Here is a 26,694-nt window from a genome sequence, read left to right as displayed (position 1 = left end):
AACAAAAGCAACAAAACACAGACGTCGGATTGATTTTTACACTTTTATTAAATGTTTGATCTGTGAATAAATATCTGAAGTGCTGCGACACTCAGGAAACCGTCCGCCGTGAGCCGAAGCAGCATAAATATACATGAAGAAGAAACAGAACGACACCAAACACGTTACATTCAGAACACTTCAGTCGCGGCTGCACGCAGACGTCACTTCATACGTACGACGGCTGAGTGAGCGGAGCTGCAGGTCGGGATCAGCTCACGTCAACTGAAAACAGAAATCCATATTGCTGATTCTCATCTTACAATCATCACATTTCTATTGCTAATTGTTGCATCGAATAGTTCAGTTTTTTGTGCTTCTTTTCTTTTAAATAATGTCATTCAAAGCGAGCGAGCTGATCCCAACCTGAGGGGTAAAAACGTTGCACTAAGTCGGACTGAGGATTGTTGATTGCCTGGTTCAGTTCGTACAGAAACAACATCCAAACTTCTGGAACAAAACAAACACTCGTCACAAAAACCACAACTCTTCAAGTATGACAGATTCAAAAAACTCCAACAACAATCTGTCTGCGTTGTAAAGCTCCTTCGGTTTAGTTCTTAGTGTTTCAGACCTGCCGTGGAGACAGACCGGACCGTCCTGAGTCCTCCAAGTGTTCACACACAAACTTTCATAAATCATGTGATACATTACAGTCGACACTTTCTGCACAAAACCGTGATTTTAAGAAAGAAACGATAAAAGTGTTACAGCATGAAGTGTGAGAGGAGGCGGCGCACTCAGCCAAGGAAAATATTTCAGGTTTGTTCAGTAGAAGACGTCAGACTTTTGTAGATTTATCATTTTTTTAATCGCCTTTAACTCCTGCTGCTTCCTTTAGAGCATCGCTGCAACAAACAACCAATCAGAGAGCTTCAAAGTCTGATTCTGAGGTTGTTTGATGAATTTAAGTTTGCTTAAATGACCTTTTGGACCAGTTCAGCAGCTGTAGTGCAGTTCTGTTTGTCATTACGCTGGATGGGACGAACAGCCGCTCCACTGAGTCCGGTTCTGCTCGAGGTTTCTGCCTGTAACAGCTTTTTCATCATATCAGCTTCAGGAAATCTCTTTAGTTCATGTTAACGGAGTTGAATCAGCTGTTTTAGTGTTAATATTTCACTTTAAGACATTTAGAGTTTGGAAACCAGCTGGAACAATATTCAGCTTTTCTTAAATCGTGTATTCTTTTGATATATAAATAATTGTCAGCTCTGCTCTGCTGGTCTGGTTCACCAGTTTGGTTCGATCAGTCATTAATGGATCAATAGTTGGTTTGAAAAAGGATCATTTTAGATTTTTTAAATCTTTGTGAAAGTTCTGTTGGTTTAAACGATGTTTGGCTGCACATAACTGGATATTTTCTGTTGTTGAGTGAGTCTCCTTTGACATAATTTCTCATGATCGAAAATATAATATGCAAAATAAAAGCTCTAATCTAACTTATTATGAAAATGATCTTTACTCTATCAAAGCTTCTGTCAGTGCTGGCAGTGTCACATCTGGTTTACAAGCTCAACTTTGGCCGACTTCATCATCTTATTTCTTTAAGTTACAACAAAATAAATATCAAACAAAAACAGTTTAATGGTAAAAAATAACAATCCAGTTTTTGGGGGGTTAAAAAAACAAACAGCTATTAGATAGCAAAACAAAAAAAAAACATTTTTTAAAACTCATTTTCTGTTTAAAGCAACAAAAATGTAAATATTAATCATCTAAACCGTCACGGTTTATTGTGTTTTAAGTTATTGGACGCCAGACGAGAACTTCCTGTTTCAGACTACAGAACTACAACTATACACCTGTACGTATTTACACTAATATACCCTCACACACACACACACACACACACACACACACACACACACACACACACACACACACACACACACACTACAAGAATGTACAGTTTATCTTAAACAGATAAATATCACACACACACACACACACACCGAGTGTTTGGGGGAAGATACATTCCACCATGTTGTGATGATGAAGTGATGAAAGTTTGTAACCGTCAGTTAATTCACTCCTTCCTGCTTTTCAAAATAAAGTGGATTTCCCAGCCGCGGCTGAATTTACCCAGCATTCAGCTGTGTGGCTGGTGGGGTCCTACAGAGCTACAGATGATTAAATACAGAAGGAGAACTGAAAGAAAAACATCGTCCTCACTCAGTTTACATACATCAACATACAGAAACCAACAACATCTACGAACACGATGAGGAGCTTTTACTCTGAAGGGCCGCTGGCTGCTCTAAAGGGAGTTAATGTGATGTTTTGTAGAGTTTCCTGTCTGACCTCTCTGGTTTAAGACCTCTCTCCCCTCAGAGCGACTCGCCCTGGTTGACTTTCTTGAACATCAACCGTCCGGCTTCCTGTCTGGAGCCGCGTCTCGTCACAGCATCCCGTCCAGGTTCTTCTCTGCGTTCTGCTTGTCGGTGGTCGGTTCCTGAGGGCTGTACTGGGTGTGGTAGTCGCGGAGGATGGTCACCACGTCGTGGTGGCCGAAGTGGACCGCCTCGTCCATCGGTGTGTTTCCCCACCTGCAGCAGCGAGAGCAGTCAGAGCAGTGTTAGCTCAGTTAGCCGTGCAGCTAGCAGGCCAGGACAATAAAGTCAAAACTTTCCTCACATTTTGTGGATAATTCTTATATTTTTTTTTATGATTTCAACTCAAATTCTTACTAGTTGCACCTTTAAAGCCAGGAGAGCTACAACTACAGGTTATCTTTATTAGAAAACGGTCTCTTTAGTCGTTTTTTTGGGGCAGAAAAGCAGCAAATCCTCACATTTGCAGTTGAACATAGATTTTCTATCAGCTAATCGATAAATCAACTAAATCTCCAGGAGTTCCTGTTACCTGTCTTTGGGGATTGGGTTGACTTTACAGGCCTCCAGCAGGAAGCGAACCACCTCAGCGTGTCCTGAAACACACACACACACACACACACACACACACACACACACACACACACACACACACACACACACACACACACACACACACACACACACACACACACATCAGCTCCCTGAACACACACACTGATCATCACACACATTAACGGCGGTATCATCAGTGTTTCACCTTCAGCAGCGGCCACATGCAGCGCCGTCCTGGAGTCGTAGTCCCTCTGCTCCATGTCCATGGAGGACAACGCAAACCTGGACAAGACGACAAACATTAAATAAAAAATGTCTTCCTCTGTAAGAGATGAAGAGAGAGAGAGCTGGTTTACCTCCTCAGAGCTGAGACGTCTCCGGTGTAAGCAGCAAACAGCAGATTGATCACCGACTTCACCTGGAACACAACGACAAACACGTTAAACAGACAAAACTGTAAAAGACAAAAATCTACTAAATAAATGTGTTTTTGCTGCCTGGTGTTACAGTTTTATGCCACCAGATGGCGCTGTGCATGAAAACAGCTCCACACAAGGTCAGTGAGCCTCCCGGCCGCTGAGGACAAGGTGGGAGGAAGTGACGCAGACTGTCTGAAAAATGTTTTCCTGCGTTAAAGTGACGTTACAGAGACTAAAAATAAACCTCCAGAGAGTGAAGATATCACATGATTTCTGCAGTTTGAATACTGTAACAGGAGGAGGAGGAGGAGGAGGAGGAGGAGGAGGAGGAGGAGGATGTCAGGACTCACCCTCTGGTCTCCTCCCTCCCTGCGAGGATCCAGTTTCTTGGCGAAGTGTCTCAAGTTGTCGTAGTTGTGAAAGTTACAGACAGAAACCAGATCCTGAAACAAGAGAATCAACTCATTCATGGACTGAAACGACTTCTGTGAAACTACTTTTTTATAGTTTCAATATAAACAGAAGGAAAGTGAAACATGCAGCATTGATATCATAACGAGTCTGTAGAGAACACTTATATGATATATCTAAATTAAAAAACGCTGTTGAACAGGAGCCAGTCGTCACCGTGCAGAACTGGATGCCTCTGACGCTGTTGCCCAGCTTGTCCAGTGGAGGAGACCAACACATGATGCCCATCACGTTTGGAACGACCAGCAGGATTCCTCCAGCGACGCCGGATTTAGCCGGCAGACCGACCTGAAGAAGAGGGAACAGAAGAAGAACGACGCATTGATTAAAAAGTCTGAAGTATTCCAGGAGTGATGTTGAAGTCCGATGAGCGAGATACTGACGTGGAAAGCGAACTGTCCCGAGAAGTCGTACATGCCGCAGGAATGCATCAGACTCAGAGTGTTTCGCACCGCCTCCGGGCTCAGGACGCGCTCGCCTGTGATTGGACAGAAGCCACCGTTGGCCAGAGTGGCCGCCATGACGCTGGCGCTCTCACAGGTCACCTCGATGGAGCACAGCTGATGGAGACGGACATCAAGACAGGGTTTATTTTATTTCATCGATTATCACTTATTAATTTATACTATTCTATCTTATGAGGAGCTTCAACTACTGTCGTCTTCTTGTATCTTGAAACAAAACTTGGATCTTTTTGTTTCTGAGCTTCACTCACCTGGAAGTAGAAGTCGAGGATGGAGGTCATGTCTGTGCCCTCTGGAAAACACTGCAGGAACAAAAACACCGTCAACAGCTGCTGCTGCTTCTCTGCAACTAACAAATAACCTTCATCGCTTCAAAGGACAAATCAACTCTTAATCTGTACGTTGACTTTACCTTCTTCTCCTTCAGGTAGTAGCCGATGGCAAAGTTTCTGTCTCCAGACTCTCGCTCCGACTGGAAACTGGGACACAGAAGAAGAAGAAGAAGAGGATCGTGACTCAGCTCAGGTTGTACAAAAACACCGTCAACATCGATGAGTTTGATCTGTGGCGATGTGCTGTTCGACTCACGTGGCGTTGCTGAAGCCGACGTACTCGTTTCCTGCCAGTTTGTTCATGAAGTTCATGACCTGCAGAGCGAAGCAGCAGCAGATGTTAACGACCCGTTAATGATCTATATCGACGTTTTGAGCAAAGTACTGACTGTGTAAAATATCACAGTGACACAGAAATGGTTTGAAACAGGCAGTAACTGATTATTTCGGCCACTAGGGGGCAACAAGTTGTCAGAGAATCATCGACACATCAGCAGCAGATTAAAATGTTTCTGAAATCTACAGACGACAATTATTTTCTCTCTTTTTGCTCAATTTTGGTCTCCTCCGCCTCCTGAAGGAACTCTCTGCCTCTTTAGCAGCTAAATATTCCACTATGACAAATACAAACTGTTGAGATACTTTACAGATATTTTCTTGATAAATCATTTAATCATTTGATCTATAAAATGTCAGAAATAAGTGAAAATGCTCGTCATTATGTTGACCAACAGTCCAAAACCAAAGATTACAAACAAGCAAATATTCACATGAAGTTTCCATAACGACTCATTTTTGTTGCTGTTTTTGCTTTTTAAATGGACAGAAAATATGTTTATAAGCTGATATTTATTATATCTATTAATGTTTTTTTATAATATCCTGATAAAATTTGAGTTTGATTTCTTTGCGTTTGTCTTTTAAACATCAAACATTTTAGGATATTGTTATTTCTTGTTGGCTGTCCTGAAGAAAAACATTTATCTGCTCAAATAATAATACAAAAATCAATGTCAACATGATAACAACGAGCATTTCTCACTTTATTTCAGTCATTTTATGAATCACACATGAAGCTGCAGCCTATAATTCTGTTTAAGGAAAAACAAGACTCACATAATCGAACTTCTCGGCGTTGCTTGCTCCTTGCTGAAACACAAACAGAACACACTCGGTATTAAAACTGAATCTCGCCGCTTCACACTGAACATCAAACAGCGACCCAGTCATGACATTAGCACTACGATGTTTATCCATGATATTAAAACTACGACAAGTGCAAGTTTACATCACTACGGCTTGTAAATCAAAAGCTGAGCTCGTCAGTCATGTGACCAATCAAACCAATCGATGAATTAAGATTAGAGGTGATCTAGCTGGAGATGGAGGAGGAGGAGGAGGTGAAGTAAAACAGTTAATCCACTCAGATAAAAAAACTCTATCATGGAAAAGTATCAACGAAAAATAATTCAACTAAACGTGTTCCATGAAGACAAACTACAGTGATGGAGGTTTAACTACTGACCAGGTTACTGTCAGTCTGCAGGTGTGTTTATGTGGAGTGTGTTTACAGCAGGTGAGGTAGTTTCACTTTCAGGTGCGTTCACACTGCGAGCTACATGATCCACAAGTCACGAGACCTCTTAAAGGGGCACTCCGCTAATTTCAAGTCAATCTGCTGGTCATGTCGAGACCGAGAAGCTGTGAACTGTTAATTATTCCAGCTCGTTAAATGTGAATATTTTCTGGTTTGGTTCGTCTCCTATAACCCTGATTATGTCGTTGTTTTCAGAACAGAAAGCCTGAGTTACAAACTGGAGTTTAGCAGTTAAGATAAGTGTGTTTTCAGGCAGATACGGTCCAACAAAAGATATTTATTGTAGGATCAAGTGTTTTTCTGAGCCTCAGTCTTTTTAATCTGTGTCCCCTGATGCTCGTAAATAAAGTGTAGTACAATTATTACTGGAGTCCTTCTTTAATGAATAATCAGTTTTTGGTTCAGTATTGTATCCACCGCTACGGTTATCTAAACAATTCCTACAGCTGCCACTGCACATTAAAATTGCATTTTGTGGACTAAAACCACACCGAGCAGCCTCAGTTAGCGGTTAGCGGTTAGCAGGCTGCACATCTCCAACTTCTCAGTGAAGAAACTGACTCCTTCTACCTCAGTAACATTATCAGGTTCCCTGTTAGCAATCGGTTTGAATCAGAAATAATACCAAATATGCGTTTTGAATAAACAAACTCTCCTTATTCTTGTCACGTGATAGTTGAAATCTTAACCCTGCTGCTCTGATGCTGGCGCTGCACGGGGAAACACTTTCAGTTTGTAGTTATAGCATCCGTCAGTCGACTAAAAGTTTATTAAAAAGCTAAATACGTCGGGTAGGTGATGTAATCGATGTAACACCACAGCTTAACTTTGATGACTGATGTCTGCCGTCAGTTTCAAGCTTCCTCTTCCTTCGTCACTGCAAGTAAATGTCTTCAAACGTATAAAAACCAAAACCTGAACAACTCAGTTTGGAAGATTAACAGTAATAGTGTTATAGCTGTAAGTATACAGGCTGGTTTGACGTGTCGCTTGCAGTGTGAACACACATCTTTAGTTTATCGTCTACAGTTAGAAACAGATTCTTTGAGGAGATTTTATCTACGAGCGTCTCTACTGTCGTAACTGAAAAGGATGACTGATAAAGACGAACAGAATCAGTTAAATACTGAGGAAATTAAAAACATTTAAATCAAAGAAACAAAAGAGGTCCTTCTCTAGAGAAGAATGGAGTATGATATAAACCCAGCGTTTATAGCTGTGCTGTTTATAATCCAGGCGTATAAACAGCTTTGGAGGATGCAGGTGAAAAGTATAAAAATAAAGCCACATTGAAACATTCATAAAACAGCCATGTGAAGGCTAAAAGCTTCTCACAAATCCAGACAGAAGAGGGGAAAAATAATTAAAAAGGAAAAATTACCAACGTCATTGACCTGTTGCTGTGGTCATAATTTCCCAAAGATCCTAATGCTGTAAAATATGCAACAACACATAAAACCACACAACGAGCCTTGAAAAGGTAACATTGCAAATGAGTGTGAAATCTGCAGTGTAGATCTGAGAATCAGAGAGGAGAGAGGAGGCGGGACGCATGCACAGAAACACCTGGTGTGATCATCGGGATCCATGGATACGATCAACCTGCAGCTACGCAAATCTCAACAGTGATTGGTTGGGATTCAACAGAGGGGGAGTGGGATTGGCTGTTCACATCAGGCGGGAACGATCGACTGGATTTCTGATCAAGCTACAAATCTCAAATCTCAAATTTAGAAGTTTGTCCTGATCATTGCTCCTGTTAGATGTGAACACAACAGCTGGATGATTCCTCCGCTCATCCATTTATCCACAGCTACAGTGAAATAAAACAGAAATAAAAAATAAAATAAAAGCTACTGTGAAGCTTTGTTGTTTGAGACACAAGCCTTTTTCATTACGTCCTCTCACATGATGTTCTGTCTGAGTTCTGAGCCCAGCTGTGGGTCAGTTTCTCGGATGAGGCCAAAACCTGCAGTCTGGTTTTACTCTTAAAATCCATTCAGCTGATCAATAAGTCTGGTGCTGGAATCGGCCTGTTGCTGAAGCTGACAGAGCAGCCGACACCGAGCAGAGATTTAATTTCATGTCTCTCCTGTCTTAGTTTAGAGCGTTGGTCAGGACGTTCAGCGTGTTCCTCTACAGAGAACTGAATTCAGAAACTTCCAAACTCTAAAATCTCATCTATCAGTTTGGGATAAAACTGGATTTATGGCGTTAAGGGAGAGAAAAATCTTAGGATCGCAATGTAGCTGCGACAAAACTGTCTAAACTGAAGAATATCTGAGGTGAGGACGACGCAGTGCTCAGTTCAAGGTCGGTATCACAACCTGAACTCCAGGATGTCGTGATTAAAAGGCTGCTCGCACTAAAGCTGCAGAGAGAAGCTGTGGATCGTCTCTGTGTTTAATTAAACTGCTCATCGCTCTGCTGGGAAACCTTCCTGATCCCGACTGCTCGCCGGAGGAGCGACGGGTCAGACGCATCCAAGGTTTTTAATTTTTCTAATTGAGGTGTGAAATCAGCAGGTGGAGCTCTCGTGTCTGTAACAGCTCCCTGAGTGAGCGCGAGGCGGTCAGAGGAGGACGTCACTGAAACACTCACAGGTGGACGAGCAGTTTCTCTGATTAAAGCTTGTAATGTGTGTGTGTGTGTGTGTGTGTGTGCGCAGGATATCCGAGCGATGCTGCTTTCAACCAAATCCCCTTTCAGCATGATTATCTATAACCTTAATCTCCCCGTATATGGTAATCTGGCGGAAACAACTTCTCCAGACGATTATAATTCTGTTTCATACAGTTTCCTCTGTGGACGCGACTTTCTCTGACTCTTTATTTTAGCTGCAGTTTGAAACAGAAACAACTGAAACAACTTTCTCTACAATCACAGACAGTCACGAGGGCCTGAGCCCGATTTATTCTCTTGTATCAGCTTCTAAAATACAAACTTCTTAATGATTAATGATGTGGTATGTTAATGCAGCTTACCTTAATGAGGGAGGTGCAGACGATAGCGCCGGCGTTAACCATGGGGTTGTGTGGTTTATCTGTGGAGACACGATACAAGTTACAACCAGCACAGAGAAACATTTAAACACTTCAACACGTCTGAGTGAACATCAACCTAACGAGGAAGCTAACTCCACAACATTACGTGCTGATGATCCCACACGTCCCCTCTGTGTTTTAATCTTCTTATGCAACAGGCCAGAACAATGTTAAAAAAATCTAAAAATAAACAGCTGGAATATTTCCGCCGGCGGCGGAGTTCTTTGCTCTGTTCGGAAAACAACAAAGAGCGGAAACCTGGAAACTTTCTCACCAGACTCCATTCAGAAATACAACGTTTTTACACAAACTGCAGCCGAACAGGAAGCAGCGACGCATTCACACGCAGGGCTCACAGTAATGTTCTGAAAACCTGATACAATGTATCCTACATTTCCCATGATGCAACAAGAAAGAGCTTTCTGCGATGACCTTGATGACATCACAATGACCTGACGGGAGGTCAGAACATTATGCAACTGTTTATACATGTTGAGGGGGACAAAGCACGACCGCTGCACTGACTTTAAAGAGTAAAGTTGGTGGAATGATCCTTTAAAATCCTCTCAAATCGCCATTTATTTTCTGCTTTTTATTGATTGTTTATCAGAGTAATTCTTCAGTTAAATGTTGAAACCAAAAAATGTTAGAAAATAAAGAAGACGATGATTCAATGTGTCTTTAAACGTCACAAAAACACATTTTGGTCATTTTTGGCTTCATAAATGACTTAAATAATTAACTGATTATCACGTTTGTTCAAACTTGTCTTTTGTTCCTCAACTTTAAACCTTAGAAAATGTCTAGTGAGACCGCATCTGTTCACCTGTCGACCTACAGGTGTTGCTGATTGGCTGATACAAACAGATTTTCCAGGACTGATGTGAAAAATAAAAACCTGCAGATCTGTTTGAAAGCTAAACATCTTTTTCCCAAACGTTACAGAACCGTCCTGGCCGGGTTCTCTTGCTGTACTTCATCTGTGATATCGTCTGTTTCTGACTCCTCTCTGTTTTATTCCACCGCGCTGCTGAAACCTCTCATTAACAATTCATCCCGGCTCCATAGCAACCGGCCCGGAGACGGATCCTCTTACAGCGAGAGAGAGAGTGTGAGTGTTTCCTCACCGTCCTCGTTCAGGAAGAGCTTGTTGAAGCGCAGGCCGCTCGGCTCTTTGCCGATGAAGCGGTGCACGTACTCCGTGCCGTGGTCGTGGACGGCGATGGCGTATTTCAGCGGCTTCACGCACGACTGCAGACAGAACGGGACCTTGGTGTCGCCGACGGTGTGCCTGAAGAGGAGGCAGATGTTAATCACACAGGATGAAACTATTCTACTGTTCCTAACGATATTCCATATTTAATTTCACTCTGAATACAGACAAGTTGTATTTCAGTCTGTTATGAAGCACTTTGAGCTGCATTTCTTGCATAAAAGTTGCTCTAGAAATAAAGTTTATCATCATTATTGTTTTTATTTCAAATGTCAAAGATTTCTTTTGATTGCTGCTTGTGTCAGATTTAATCTTAGTCTTCAGATGAAAATGCTGAAGTGATTTTTATCTCTCGTAGTTTTAGTCGTCGACGGACTGAACGCATAATTGTGGAAAAAAAATGATTAATTGTTTGAATATTCAGCAGCAGAACACAGACATGTTCGTCTCGTCTCAGCAATGAAAACAAAACACTGTGTTAATAGAAGGTTTTATAATCAAAGATCTACTTTTAGCTCGTCATCGTCTCGTCTTAGTCGTGAATAAAAAGGCTGCTGACAAACACTTTTCATCAGAGTTTATGATGTTAAATCTACTAAACTGTGTGTACATCACAACACGCTGCTCACCACGTTTACTTTGTATAAAACACTGAACACTCTCACAGCCTCTGACTTCACATATTCTGATGTGACGCCTGTTGTTTTTCTCTGTAAGTGTCCAGTCTTGTTTCAGTCAACTAGTTTTCAGGTTTCCACCACAGTTTTCTCACTGACGGCTGCTAATGAACGCTGAGTACGAGAGATTTTGGTCAGGTAATGTGTGAACTAAACAGGATCAGCAGGTCGGTCGTACCTCTGCCCGTCCACGGTGCACAGGGCGACGGCCCACAGATCCGGGCTGAAACGGGCCAGCTGGGGAATATAGTCGGCCACCTACAGCAACACGTGACACAGAAATCATCTTTAAAAGCACATTTTTATAATCAGGTTCATCACTTTTATCACGGCACATGCGGGATCACTCACCTGCCCTCCTGACATGCTCTTAGCGTTTTCGTAGAGCTCGTCGATGTGGGCGCTGAAGGACTGGAAGTCTGGGATGACAAACTTCTTCCTGAAGGCCTGAGTCAGCAGGACGATGTTGCTCTGGACACACCTGAGACAGGAGGGAGAGACCTGGTGAGGACTCAGGAGAGCTGCTTCTATCGTCTCTGAGCATGTTTCTCTTTTCTTCAACACTTTATTCATCAGACAGAAGAGAGGTCGGCTCTGTACAGGTGAGTACTGAGCACTTGTTCTGTGGTTAGAGGCCTCACAGAGCTCACAGTTAAGCCTGAAACTAACAGTGGCTTCACACTCGTCACTCAGGGTCGTAAATCTTCCCTGAACTGGTCCAGTTCTTCACAGCAGCTGCCACTGACAGACATCTGCTCCTGGATTTAAACATCATGTCATCAAGTGAAGGAGTGTTTTCTGTTGAACCTGCGAGCAGACACCGGTTCACTGCCTTCACCTGTGAATGTTTTTATCTGAGCGATTACAGACCACGGACAGTAAACCCACGACTCCTCCTCAGCAGGCGGGAGGTGAGGTGGAAGCGCTGCCTCTCTGGTAGCACAGAGAGATTTGTGGCTCAGTTATCTGGCTGCATCAGACTCTGTGTAATCCCTGCAGCACAGGATCCCTGCTCGGACAACACACGCTACGCTCACGTGCCTCACTCTGAGCTCTATAAATAAGCCTGGGGAGCGGATGTGATGGATCCCGGCCAGGAGAGGCGGCGTCGGGGTCTGTTGGCTGAGGATTCAGCTCCCCGGTGAGCCGTCATATGCCCCGACTCGCCACGACGCCGCCACGCAAGCTGTCACCCAGTTCTGTCGCAGCATCGTTTCCCCTGGCGGCAGCGGTGCTGCTGAAGCAGCCGGTTTCATGTTGTTTTACTCACGCAGACGTGTTTCCAGCTGTGGGTTCAGATGTTGAATCTGAACGTGACTCATACTGGTGCTGTGTTACAGTTTCCATCTAATTATAGCGACTTTTTTAATGTCATATTTCCCAATTTTAAAAAGGGAACTCAATTTTAATCTGGACACGATTAATCAGTGTGAATTTTGCCAACTATCTCGATAACGATGAATCATTTTGTGTTATCTGTTTTCTGGTTTCTTTCCTCCTCTTTGATGGTAAACTGAATATCTTTGTGTTGTGGACAAAACAAGACATGTGAGGACGTCTTCTTGCTCTTTAGGAAACACTGATCGACCTTTTAAATGTGTGAAAAAAGGTTTAAAGTCTCCGGAGAGAGCCGTGTGTCGTTTTGAGCTACATGTCTGAAACTGAAACAAATCTGAAAGTCTCTTCTGCAGCTGACGAAGCATAACAAACCCTAATCTCTAGCTAAGCTGCCTGAGGTCAAGCTGCATTGTGGGTAATGTAGGTTTGGACCAGGAGGAAGAATCCACTCAGTAAAAAGGATGATGCTGTCAGCGACATGCAGATCTCTCACCAACACAGACGACTTCCTGCTTCTTTTGATCGTCGTGACGTTCAGAATGCTCCTCGCCACACGAGTCTGTGGTTTCAGAGCAGCCACTCTGTGTTTTACCGCACGCTCGCAACAGAATTGATTCGACCTTTGGTGTAGGTCGGGCGAAGGTCGCTCTGTGAGCCGGATGAAGGCGCTCGTTTCATTTTTATCAGTTCCATCAGAAAAACCACCGATCTGTCTTCAAATGTCTTCAACAGATGTTTAATTTAATCTCCAGATGTTAAGATGCTGCAGTTTACATGTTAAGACATTAAAACACCTCCTAAAACATGCTGGAGAACTAAAAGCTTTATTCCTCAGCCCCTGGAGCAGAGAGGAACATTAAATTAAGGCCATTAATCAGAAGTTACTGACACTCAGGACTGTCAGTCAAACACCCTCGAAAGACGTCCTGTGGGAACATTAGCGAGGGTTGCTAATTTTCTAACAATCGTATCAGATAAAGCTCCGATGTTAATCTCTCTTCTTCACTTCTTCGTCCTTTTGCAAACTGCTTTGTTTCCTCAACACGGCGCTCGAGTGAATCCTGCAGGATGAAAACCTCAACGTGCCCGACGAAGTTCAAACTGAGGAGTGATGAATAATTAACGTTGTGCAGGAACCCTGTTCTGCTGCAGGACTCTGACCAGCATTAATAACTCTTTTAATAGACTGATGAAAGATTGATGCTGATAATAAAGCTGGAACAGCAGCAGGATATTACTGGAAAAGATAAATACAACATTCTGAGTCTTTATAACCTTGAAAGATCTACGTATCAGGACGATGGCAGAGTTTTAAACAAACGTGGAGCTGCAGGGATTCATCTCCTCGGTTGCACATGAAGGGTTTGAATAAAAACCTACTTTTTGAAGAGGTGTCGGTCGAGCGCCCCGTCAGACGTCGTCTTCACCGTCACCTTCAGCATCTCCATACATTCTTTCAGCCGAGGGTCTCCTGTGCGAAGCCCCGTGGATTTAAGAGCCTGCAGAGAGAAAGAGAGAGAGAGAGAGGAGGAGGGAACGTGATGATTAGGACAGACCTGACAACAAATCAATAAAGCTACGAGCCGTGAACTGAGACTCCTGAAGAGCCTGACAAGAGGAGTTATCCTGCTCATAATTCAACCAGGAGACATTCACTGCCTGGACTGAGCCGTAACTCCTCCAGTAAAGGCCTCTTCTTTTTATTTTATAAGGATCTAGTGGTTCCAAACATTAATCCTCGGCGATGTTTCCTGTTCTGACGACTCACTGTGGTGAATTTGTGTGCAGGGATTTTCTCCTGGCCCTCTGCGATGGTGTAGAAGAGCAGGTCCTCCAGGCTGGGCAGGATGCCGGCCTTCCTTCTCCTGCAGGAAACACAAAGAGAGAAAAAAACACACCGACGGAAAAGTGAGAAAAGAAAGTCGACAGTTGGGTGGAAACATGGAGGGGAAACTGCAGCAGAGGGAGGAGAAGAAAAAGCTTTTTGAACCGCAAGGAGAAGCTGTGAGTAATAATCACACACTGCACGGGAACACACGACGTCACGCTGACCTTATTCAGTTCACAACCAGTGGAAACGACTCGCTCTGTGCAGGTGTTTCCTCAGGTTAGTGCGCTGGAATAAGGCCACTGTAGCGTTAACTGTTTATCATCTACTGCTAGAACACCAGCCAGGAATGTTTGGTTTTTAAAGCAGATCAACTTGAATAAGAATGAAACTCTCTTTAACACTCTGGATCAATCCTGAGGACAGAAGCAGCTCATGAAGACCAGGAAACTACAAATATTTCATGACAAGTAACTCAGTACTGCTGCCTTACGGGCGTCTTCGTTCACACTGACTGTGAGGTGAGAAACCACCACCAGCCTCTCTCCAGACTGACTGACTGTACAGTCGAGCTGTTGTCGGTTAAATACCCTGAAATAAAGCTCCTAGCAACAACATCACCAAGTCAGCGGAGGTGTGATTATTACGTCTGGAGCCGAGGGAGCAGAACCAGACTGTGATACTTTAGTTTATTGTTTAGTCTTTGCTTTTTCCCTGTACTGACGTTGTTCCAGTGAACACAAGTTGCGCTGGAGAGACGTAGAATGGGTAACCGTGCTTTAGTCAACGTTTTCCCAGTTAACAAACGTTAACCATGCTGCGTTTTTCCAACGTAAAGACATCTGTGTTAGCGGTTCTGGTGAACGAACCATCTGTTGTGTATTCAGACATTTCTTGTACATGTTTTTGTGTTATCCTCTAAATAAAATACCATGCAGAGTTTGAGATCGTTCCAGTTTTATGTCATGAAATATCTGCTGAAAGAAAACAGAAGGAGCGTTCAGAGCTTCACTGCTGCTCTGTGCTCACACAGCAGAGAGCTTCAACATGCTCACAGGCCTCATTGTGCTCGACCAGCACCTAACATTTGATTCTGAAGCCTCTGAATGTGTTTATTATCTCCAGTCCTGTAACATGCAGCTGCATAAACGCTGATCGTTGGGTTAATTAACGTCATCTTGGCAGCACTTGATGAACGTTATAACGTGGCGTTACGGCCCGGCTGGTGTTCTGAGCTTCCACACTAAGTCGTCTCTGGGAGGAAAGTTAGTAGCGTGTCAGGAGGCAGACGGGGCGAGCGGCTCACAGCAGGCTCTCTGCTATGATTCATATCAACACCAAATTGGATTTGTGCAAAGCTGTCCTGCAATGCATCATGGGGCACGGGCCTGCGCGCTGGGAGAGGATGTCTGGAGGTAAAGCTTTAGTCGGCAGGCGGCTCCTCGCAGCAGCCGACCTGACATAAAGCTGAGTTTGCATCCTTGGAGACGCGAGAGCAGAAATCTAGCAGGTTGTCACGACAACCTCGGCAGAAACAGGGTTTCCTCTGCAGCTGTTCAGGAGCAGCGAGCCGTCAGGAAATGTGCATGACGACCGTAAAGAGGTCGACTGAGTCTGGAGGTCTTCATACATTAATAAAATCCTCCTTTCTTGTGTTCAGACAAGAGGAGCTTATTCTATATTTTATATTTTATATTCCTGCCAATGAACGTCTTTTAAAGCCACAAATGTTTCCTGGAGCTTCTGGTGAAGAACAAACAGAGGAAACACTGAGAAGTCTTTGACAGGTTCACTCAGAGTCGGACGTCAGAAATTCAGAGGGAGAAAAACTCAGTCACGTATTTAACTCCAATTCATTAAACCTTCAGAGCTTTACGTACTGCTCCCAAGCTACATGCTACATGACACGACAACAACAGCCTCCACGTTCAAACACTAATCTGTTCACTCAGCACATGAACGTAAACAAGCTAGCAGCTGTTCCTCTTTCTCTACCTTCGTCAGCACCGTCGCTGACATCATCATCACAGCTGTGGGCGTCTGAACTAATCTGCAAAGTTCAATAAACTCTCTTCGTTATTTTTAAATAAACTCACAGGATTTCAAGAAAATAAGAATGGAAGTTCACTCAAACTTGACAGACAGACTCACTAAAACACTTTAAACAAACTGACAGAAAAACATGTGAAAGTATTGTGTCTCTACACAGACGGAGGCCATTAAATCACCAAAATAAAATGTCAGAAATCACACAGAAACCCAACGAGCAGCGGACCTGATAGCAGATATTTCTGTCCAATCAGCAAACCAGGATGTCAAACTGAAATCCTGACTTCTCTACGTATGAAACCTGAATTTCTGACTCCACGACTCGTGTGTGGAGCGCCAAAAAGTTAAAAATACAGTTCAGAAGTCTCATGTAGAGGTGGGCGATCTGTCCGAGAAGTCACATCATGATCTAAGATCTAAATTGCGGTGATCTGTTGGTCAATGGGGCCTCGTGAAGTTTGGTAAACAGAAGCTGATTGTGTTCAAGATAACATCAGATCGCCCGCCCCGACTCTGGATCATCACGCTGCTGCGTCTTTACACAACCTGCAACTCTGTCCGTTAATCGTTAGCGAGCTCGGACCTCATTAATGAAGACGCCTGCTGGTGAGGAAGGAATACACATCAGAGAGAGTGTGTGAGGAGGGAGGGAGGACGGGAGGATGGAGGTGAGGTAGAAAGGGGGAGGGGCTTCAAGCGCAGCCGCTGGGAGGAAGTGAGGTCATTTCAAGGTAAGAGCGTTAATGGGCTTTCTGCAGAAAACCTCTACTTCTACAGGAAGACAGATCATTAAAGAAAAACCACTAAAACTAAAATAAAAAATAGAAACATACTTACAAATGCAAAGCAAGCAGATCAACAACAGGGAGAGAGAGTGCAGAGGGAACAATTCTGAATTAGTAACAGTGAAAATGTTTACAGAACAACATGAACACTGAAGCAAACACACAAATACTCTGATGATCGTTAACGATTAATCGATTACGTTTGGAGTCCAGATTGTCTGATTCTTACATGTGAATACTTTCTGGTGTGTTTGACAGTGAACTGAACATCTTTGGCTCGACTAAACTAATCGATTAATCCAGAAAGTAATCGACAGATAAATAAATACGTGATTAAAAACATGTGAAACGATGGCGTCGTGTCGTAAACCTGAAAGAAAATCACATGAATTGAGGAATTAAAGAATCATAATGTGCAGTTTATTCACTCTGGACCAACATGAAGCAGCAGCGGCTCGTTTAGCATCTACAAATACACATTAACCTAAACCTGAAAGTCAATATGGTTTGAAATATACTGAGGTAGCATCCTTGTTGTGTTAATGAGGCCTGTGAGGCAGCAGCAGGTTAGAAGTGTCCACTGGAACATCTGGACCGCCTCGTTAATCCACCTCAGCTGCTCTCGTTAGCGTTAGCGCTCTGCTGCCTCGCTCTCTGTGCGTCTGAAGGTCAGCAGTGAAAATAACTCGCTGTGCTGCAGAGACACTGAGGCGCTTCCTGATATTTAGTACAAACCAGGGAACAGAGAAGCGCTTTGTCTCCGTCTGCTTGAGGTACATTTGCTCTCAGGTTTGTTTTTAAAACTCCAGTCCAAGATTGTATCACACCGGGGATCCAGAGTTCACGTCCCCGTCTGTGGTTACGCATACGCAACAAAAAGCACTTTGGTTTTAGGTTTTAGATCGTGAAACTCGTCTCGAGGTCGAAACTTTAGGATTCACTTTGGTTAAAGTTGAGAAAGAAGGTGATTATATTTCAATTAAGTGTGCAGCCTGAGGGAGAATCCTTAATATCTTTCCATGAGAGGAGTTTAGCTTGATAACATTCATTACTAGAAGCACTTCCTGAAAAACACTGGATGTGAGGAAATGCTCCAAACTGAACCGATCAATAGTTTGGATGTTTGGTTTTAAAGTTTATAACCGCAGACACTCATATGATTTGTTTAGAGCGGTTTATGTCATTCTTTTACAGCATTATGCTAATTATTCTGTGTTTCCAGCTCCTCCAGTTTGATGGTTTGTTGTGTTTTTTAGTTTCAAGTCATTGTGAATTTAAATAGTTCTAGTTTTGGACAATAAAAGATATTTGAGGACTCATCAGTGAAGGAAACACTGACTCCTCACTGTGTGATGTATTATAATGTGGATAAAGACTCCAGTAACTCGTCTTCAGATGATGTTATTTCATGTATCGGCTGCTCTCGGCGCTCCGAGGTCAGCGGCGTCTGATAGAGCCGTCTGTATTTATCGGACCCGGTCGATGCTGCTGGTCTCGCGGCCTCACTGATGTCATGACAGATCGGCGTGGAGGGCGGAGGCAGATGTTAAAGTGGCGGCGTTGAGAGGCGGCGCTGCACAAATCAATCTGTGCGAGTGACTCATCTCCTCCTGGAGGCCCTGACAACTGCCGGGCAGCACGCCAGCTTCCAGGCTTTGCTGCAAAAAACCTGCGGATGGATGATGTGGGCGGGATGAGCGGCAGCGCTACAAACACTTTTAACCCCTCATCAGCCTCGCGGCCCTCAGGACCAGACGGGAGTCGAGGCGGAACGCTGTCGGGGGCCCTCGGGACCTCCAGCGCCCGTCCTGGATATTATATTTAACAGATCTGGTCTAATTTAATGATTCTTAACCGTCGTTACTCTTCATGTCTGAGCCCACAGCAGAGTGGAGAGTCCTCTGCTGCTCCAGGATGGACGAAGAAATCTGTTGATTAATCTGTTTGTCTAGAAAATATGATTATTTATTAAAACTAACCCCGACTATAATACTTCTACGTCAATAATTTTTGACTATTTTTGTATGACAACACTTTACAGTGAGTGTTTATCCTGATTTATTCAATATCTAGTTATCTTATTCAGGTTTTCCATGTTTTATTTTGTGTATAATACATGTTTATAATGTTTTTAATATTCCAGGAACACACAGTTACTTTACTGCATCTGTGAGGCTTCAGCTCATCTGTGTACAATCAGTAAAGTTTATCTTATTATCTCATTAATCTGCTATTTTGATTCAGTTGTTCAGCCCCAAATCACTCACTTTACTCTCTTGGAGGACGAGAAAATCTGTAAATATTCAGAAGTAAGTCATTACAGCCAGTGAATTTTTGTTCCCTTTGCTTAAAAAATGTATTTTTTTATCCAACAAACAGTTGAAAACCTGCAGATATTCACTGTGGAGGACAGAAAACAGAGAGAAGCAGCACAGTCTCACATCAGAGAAGCTGCAGCCGGAGGAATGTTTGACGTTTCTGCTCGATAAACGTGAGAAATTGATTTTCAAACCTACACACGACCCAGCAGCACAAATCCACCAGACCTTGTTAATTCAGGCCAGAGGACTAAATGCCTCAGCAGGGTGATGACTCACCACCTTCCACAAACTCAGAATAAACAGCCAGTGTGTTTCTCAGCAGCAGCTGAAGGTTTCGTTCACACTGTAAATCTGTTTCTGAGCACATCGACTGGATGTCTGAGCATCTCCTCGTCACTCGCAGCGAGGAGAACGACGACGACATGAATCCAGAGCAGGGACGTCTGTTCTGGTCAGTCTGCTTTGATAATTAACTGGTTAATTATTCTGACAAAAGCACAAAATGTTGTGAAATACAACTGCTTGTCTGCTCGGGCTTGCTTGACTTTTCTTCCTTCTTCTCAATGAGTCTTTTCTAGCGAGCAGCGACGTGATCTGAAAGCTGCATCACCTGTGTATGTAGTTACTGATGAATACAAACCAATCTGATCTGTCTGCAGAGTGAACAGAGCTGTTGTTCCTCAGCTTCATCCTGTGTGAGCAGAGCGAGCTGAGACTCAGATTAACCTCCAGGGGAAGCTCGTTGTGCTGAACACCAGTCAGCTGAGCAGAGTGACTGCCTAAACATGGCCGACCGCTTAAGCAAATTGTCCGTGAATGGAAACAAATGGGACAGCGTGGGCCTGCGGGGGCAATGAGGCGGTTTATTACCATAGAAACTGTGTGGAGGGAGGAGCGGGCTGCTGTGGTGGCTGCTGGCACAGCTGCTCTCATAACAAACCAGGAAAACTGACACTAACATCTTTATTTGGACTTCAGCAGCTAACGCTAACAGCAGAATACCTCCACACTGTGTCTGATACATCAACAACACCCAGATTACTGCAGGAGCTCCAGCTGGATTCATTCAGTCCAGATTGTGAGCTATGTGAAGCGAGTGGCCCGTCAGAGGAAGCATCGCGTCACTACAGACTCATTTCCATCTCATTAAAACAAAACACACGACAGACTGCATGCTGGGAGAATACTAATACAACCACCGACCGACCAACCAGAGCCCGGAACATGAATAACCATCTGTTGTACCTGTCAGGGAGGTCGAGGACGTCTGGTTGTACATGTCGGGCTTCAACATGGAAGAAGGAGGCGTGTAAATATTGAGATTCTTGTCAGCAAACAACGAGCTGCTGAGCAGGAATTTAAGACTGTAAGAAGACGATGTGAATATTGTATTTCACGACCACAAGCAGCGTTTGGTTCGAGCTTCTCAGACGTGAAGATCTGCAGCTTTTCTTTATTCTATCTAGTTTTTATTTGGGACTGTTGGGCAGAAAACGAGCAGCCTGAAGAGGAAACTTGGACATTTTATGCCAATTTTATGGACAAAACAATAAAATGATTAGAGCCTGGACTGATATATCGATTGATAACGGCCTGTCACAGATATGAATACTGTTTGTTTTCTTCTTGTGGTTATTTACAATCTTTAAACTGGCAGCAGAGTTTAATGTTTATGAACAGTGATGTCATTAAACTGTGTAACATCCTGCCTCTGTTTCACTTCTTTGTAACGACCCATTCAAGAAGCTAGAATCAGAGAGTTTAAGACTTTGTTTACGTTGCGTTACGTTAGAGCTACATTTAAATAATAATGATGAATAGTCAGTGTGTCTGAAGAGGAATCAGGAGTTCTTGTGTTTTGGTGTTCGTGGTCACTGAACACTTCCACTGAGAGGACTCTCATCCGCTCTCCTCCATCAGCACTCGCTGCTTCCTCCTGCTGAACCTCCGTCACACACACTCCATTACAGCCTTATCGCTCGGCTAACAACACCGCAGTAAAACACTGATAACCACGATGTAATACTCCTCCAACTGACACTTAAATGTCAACAGTGGCCTCCAAATCATTCTGCTTATCAGACACACGAGCTGAAGTCTGTAGCTGAATGTTTTCATCCTCTTATTGAACATTTATTCCTCTTTATCTATAAAATATGGAGATTTCCTGCTTTATTCTGTTTTATATCACATCAGGCTGAATATCCATCTATAATGAACACCTTCAGTCGCATCTATACATCCTATAAAAGCACTTTAACCTCATTAATTGTACCATCACTTGAGAAGGATCAGGTTATCAGTCTGTTCTTGCAGATTGTCTCTCACACGCATCACAAATGTCAAACCAAATCACAACAAGTCACTTAAACACATCACGATCCACTTTGAGGAGCCAAGACAGACATTTTCTCAACTCTCTGATGTTTAAATCACTTCTTCAAACACACTTTTAAACTGGCTTTTCATCTTTCTGTCTTTTTTACTGCTCTGAGTTCATTAATCTGTGTTTAAATCCTCTGATGTGGTCGTCCAATTCTGTCTTTTTCTGGGATTTTGCCTGTTTGATGCCTTTTTACTTGCTCCATCTTCTTGTTTTTACTCACCTTAAACAAGCCTTTCTTGTGTTTAACGTGTTATATTATCTTGCTTTTGCTCATTTCTCAAAGCAAAAGTAAAGTTTATTATTTTAGAGACGAACAATCGACCGATTAATCTGTAAAATAATGACAATGATTGTATGTTGTAGCACCAAAACAATATCTGCTGGTTTCAGCCTCGTCATTGCACAGATTTATTGAACTTTGACTGGTTTCTGTTGATTCCTGACATTTGATTAACAACTAGAAATAACCTTTAGATGTGTTTCTTTATTTCCAGTGCTGACTGACCTTCATTAGACATTGAGTTGAGGCTTGCTCTGCCTGCAGGCTGCATCAACCTAATTATAGCAGACATATATGTTATTTCTGTAGCTATATTATCATTGTCAAACGTTAGAGGAGCTGCTAACAGATTGAGTGTGTGTGAGTTTCACCTGCTGGACTGAGGATGAAAGCTTCTTGCTGCTAGTCACGACACCTGGAGAGCTGCGCATACATGCTTCCATTTTCGGACATCGGCTAATTTATAGCCTTTTTTCCCTCTTTTTACATCCAGAAAAGTTTAATCTGAAGCTTTTCTCTTACAGGCACTCATTAACATTACAACTGAAATTAATGATGCTACAATAATGATAATAAAATATGTTCTTTGGGCTAATTAGCCATCACGCCCTGGTTGCTAACTACCGTTGCGCACTGGGCTGTTCACCGGGTCATCCCTGTGCTGACCCCCGGGGATGAGCGAGGTGTCACCGGCCGCTTCTGGCCATGTTCCCCCTCCACTACAGCCACGACGAGCTTTGTTAGCTTAAACCCACAGGGCTACACTGGTTAGCTGGCTGGCTAGCTCGTCCATCCGACTGCACATAATCTGAGCTAGCTAGTTAAAGAGCTAGCCTCTTTGCGTGGTGCACTCGTAGACACTAAACGCCGAACTCCGTTGTAAAAATCAACAACTTGATTTTAAAGTAAAAAGCTAAATGAAGTAATTCAAAACATTTACTAAGAAGTTAACATTAGGAGCCAATCTTGTATTCGGCATGTGTTCTGCGTGTACAAATAAATGTATTATCATGATAAATTAAATTTAAAGAATGGCTCCCAGGTGTCATCAGCTTTCCATCCAAGACAATCGCTCCACTAAATTGTGAGTTTTTCTTATGAGGTTCGGCAATTAGTAGAGCTAGCGGCTGACATCTTCTCAGACCTGGAGGGTTAACGTTACTCACTTTTCCGCCGCGGAGTCCTTGGACGCTTCATTCTGGCCGTCACCTTTGGAGCAATAGCCTCTCACGGCGTGCCTCCTGGAGAGGTGCGGCGGGGCTCTCCACCCGGCAAAAGCCCTCCCTCTGCCCGGCGACCTCCCATCCAAAGTGCCGCTGCCGCTGCTGAAGCAGGCGGAGGCTGCAGGTGCCGCTTTCACACCGACTCTACCCGTCAACGGACGCTTCAGCGGGGTCTGAAATAACTCCTTGAGCGCTACCGTTGACCGAAAATGTAACATTTCAATCCCGAAGAGAAGAGAAGAGTATCCGGATGGTGTGAGTGCGGTAAAGCCGAGCGGAGAAACGGGGAACTATCGGGCTCAGCTCCTGCTGCGAGTGTCGGCTCGTCCTCGGTCGAGTAACGGTCCTCCGGTGACTCAACACACAAGCTCCCTCCCGTGACTCAACCTACCATCGGCGCCGCGAGCGTTGTGATTGGACGACGATAACGCTTCTCCGCATCTGATTGGCCGAGAGCGCTGTCAATCATCAGAACTGCCTCGCCCTCTGCTGGGTTGTGTTCTCTCCATCACTTCGACAGTCAGTGAGGATTTCACAAAGATTATTCAGATTTACTCACTTTTATAATGTTTTACTCTCTTTTAACGGTTGATACGATCATATATTAAAGTTCAGAGAGGAAAGTAGTCTATATCACAGAAAAAAACTCACCACTGATGGATTTTTAGCTGCAAAACAGAAAAGTTTGATGAAAAAAGTTCGATAATAACCAGCAATTTATAAAAACAAACCCTTATTCACCTTAAAAGCTGACTAGTATGCTGTTAATATAAACTTTGAACATGAACAATTAACTTTGACCCAACAAAACAGGTTAACATCAGGAAATGTTCCCTCAAGGTTCCCTGGGGAACATTAGTTAAAGATATCTTTTATAAATAACTTTAGAAACATTCTCTAAAGATTCGCTTAGAGCGTTTTTTTGTAACTTTCAAAAGGCATACAGAGAAAGTTCCCTAAAATAAGCTTCAGGTAACTTTCAGGAAAGTGTTCCCTAAAATGTATCTTAGGCTTCGTTCACAGAACCCTCAGGGGACGTTCCCTGAAGGTTCTCTCATGTAACCTTCAAACATCCTTCAGGGAATGTTCCCTAAAGGTTCTTTAAAGCAAATTTTTGTGTAACCTTCTAAGAGCTTTCCATGACTGTTCCCTGAAGGCTCTCTGAAGCTTTTTTTGTCTGACTTTCAGAGAACCTTTAGGGAACATTCCTCAAAGGGTTGTTTTTACAAAAACCTTACAGAATCTTCAAAGAATGATTCCCTAAGAGTTCTCTAAATGTTATATTTGTGCAACCTTTACAGAGTCTTTCGGGAACATTCCCTGAATGTTGTCTTGTTTATTATTAAAAAAAACCTTAACAGAACCTTTAGGGAACAATCCCCAAAGGTTCTCTGAAAGTTATAGTTGTACAGCCTTTACAGAATCTTTCGGGAACATTCCCTGAAAGTTCTCTGAGGGTATTGTTTGTGTAACGTTTAGAGAACCTGAATGTTCCCTGAATGTTCCCTGAACATTACATTCTTGCTGATGAACATTAAAGCCATTTTTGTGACGTCAATATTGATACCTGTGGATTCCTTATTTCCCTTTTGATTATTATTAAGCTTCTTTCATTAGAACCTTTTATTTTATTTTTTTTTACCTGGGTTCTGTTGTAAAGGCAGCGTCATATTTTATTTTATTTTTAAAATAAAGGCTTAAAATTAAACAGCCTGCTGCAGGACTGACTCACAGTCCTGATGATGTCTGAGTGAGATCTATGTTGTCATGTGTTGTCTGAGTGTGACACCGTCTGGACCGGTTCGGTACTGCACTCACTCGGACTGTTCCCTCAGCAGATGGCGTCTCTGGACTGAAGTGAACACTCACAGCACCACCTGCTGGTGAGAAAGAGAACAGCAGCGACATGAGAGGTTTGTTTTATCACAGACATGCAGCTCTGTTCCTCTCTGTGATTGTATTTCTTATACTTTAATATCTCATATCTTTTATTTTAATTAAATGCAATATTTAATATGTATTTGTAATAAGAACTATTTCTCAATAGGCTCATAAATTGTGGAGAAGTCATGTTTTCTTTCCCTGCTGGTGGTGAAACAGACTTCATCATGTCTCCACTGAACTGGACCTGAGTCAGATGGCATTTTAATGTTTGTTTTGACCTCCATCGCGCCCCAGGTGGGTGGAGTTTGACTGGCAGTATAAAATAATGACCTACAAAGGAGATTACTCACTGGGAAGTATTTTTGGTAAGTGCCTCAGTTTACTTTTCACTGCGGCTCCTCAACTTTTTATCTGACTTTATCTCAGTTAACTCCGCCCACCTGGAGCTCCAAAGAGGATAAAACAAACAGATTCGTGCTGACTAATAACGCCTCACTTGGAGCATGAAACATTCATGAGTTTGGACTGAATGCACTGGAGGAAGCCCAGAACCTGCTGCTCACATTTCCACGTAATCAGGTCGCCAGTTAAAGGGGAATTCCACAGAAATGTTCTCGTTATTTTACTGGAATCCACATTTTTATTTAAAAAATCCCTTTTTTTTTCTGCAGCGGCTGAGTCCAGATCTTCACTCTGACTGAGATCACCGGCCTGGTTGTTGCTGCACACTGTACGGCCAAAAGTATGTGGACACCCCTGTTAAAGGGACAGTTCACCCTCAAATCAAAAAATACACACTTCCTTCTGACTTGTCGTGCTTTTTTATCCATCTGTGTAGTTTTGTTGTGAGTTGGAGACATTTAGAGATCTCCGCCTTCTCTCCGATATATTGGAACTAGATGGCACTCAGTTTCATGGTGGAACTATTTAAAGGTAGTGACACCTCTAACCCCTTTAAGTGCTGTGATGTAAAGAGCAGAAAACATTCAAGTCAGGAGTTTGTGACCAGAGGTCAAGAGTTCTTTGTTCCGTCGACCTTTTCCTGAACCTAACCTAACCAGGGTTTGTCGCATTAGTAAGCTGGGAGTGACAGCGTGTTGGCCTCTACTCATGGATGACAATGCTAACTAACGCCTCTCGTCCATGAGTAGATGCCCTGAAGTTTTACCTGTAACCTCCCCAGGACACTCATAAGAATAGTAGATAAGAAAATCAGTTAAATTTAACATAAACAAAACCTTTGGAACAGTCGTGCCTTCTCTCAATCTACAGCTCAATGTGATTTATTTGATGTTAGTTATTTTTCCGTATGTAGCAAGAGGTGACTGAAAGAAGTAAAACTTATAATGTAAGGACACAGTTCAGCAGAATATATACAACAAAGATGGAGTTGTTTTCAGACGTCTCGATGCAGAATTCCTTCATATTTCATCTTTAAACGTCCCTCGTCTGTTCTCTA

At 43.0% G+C, this 26,694-nt stretch overlaps 1 protein-coding gene across 3 annotated transcripts; it reads right to left on the bottom strand.

Annotated features, from left to right (window-relative positions):
• Positions 1-29: 29 nt before the first annotated feature.
• glsa (glutaminase a) lies at positions 30-23,727 on the bottom strand. Of its 3 annotated transcripts, none has more exons than XM_030409793.1 (18): positions 23,295-23,569; positions 14,248-14,344; positions 13,860-13,978; positions 11,493-11,622; positions 11,320-11,399; positions 10,379-10,542; positions 9,192-9,250; positions 5,727-5,759; positions 4,867-4,925; positions 4,691-4,757; positions 4,530-4,580; positions 4,198-4,374; positions 3,971-4,102; positions 3,694-3,786; positions 3,281-3,342; positions 3,130-3,206; positions 2,902-2,965; positions 30-2,585 (listed from the first exon to the last, which is right to left on the bottom strand). In XM_030409793.1, exons 1-18 carry the CDS (start codon positions 23,567-23,569, stop codon positions 2,438-2,440), a joined length of 1,887 nt encoding a protein of 628 aa, XP_030265653.1. In that variant the 3' UTR covers positions 30-2,437. The 3 variants fall into 3 exon arrangements, with proteins under 3 accessions (XP_030265653.1, XP_030265655.1, XP_030265654.1); XM_030409794.1 differs by having other exon boundaries at positions 2,438-2,585; positions 14,248-14,338; positions 23,295-23,727; XM_030409795.1 differs by lacking the exons at positions 9,192-9,250; positions 10,379-10,542; positions 11,320-11,399; ... (2 more) ...; positions 14,248-14,344; positions 23,295-23,569 and adding an exon at positions 7,589-9,180.
• Between the last annotated feature and the right edge of the window lie 2,967 nt (positions 23,728-26,694).

This window comes from Sparus aurata, chromosome 24, assembly GCF_900880675.1.
Source record: "Sparus aurata chromosome 24, fSpaAur1.1, whole genome shotgun sequence".
Taxonomy (NCBI): domain Eukaryota; kingdom Metazoa; phylum Chordata; class Actinopteri; order Spariformes; family Sparidae; genus Sparus; species Sparus aurata.
The sequence above is the reverse complement of the archived record's forward strand: the minus strand, read 5'-3'. Positions and strand labels throughout refer to the sequence as shown.

Bases quoted from the DNA above. Each gene is read 5' to 3' on its own strand.
- glsa (XM_030409793.1), bottom strand. From the start codon at position 23,569: ATGTTACATTTTCGGTCAACGGTAGCGCTCAAGGAGTTATTTCAGACC. The intron at 10,543-11,319 runs GTACGACCGACC...CCTCCTCTTCAG, and splicing joins TGCACCGTGGACGGGCAGAG to GCACACCGTCGGCGACACCA. The intron at 4,375-4,529 runs GTGAGTGAAGCT...CGTCTCCATCAG, and splicing joins TCCTCGACTTCTACTTCCAG to CTGTGCTCCATCGAGGTGAC.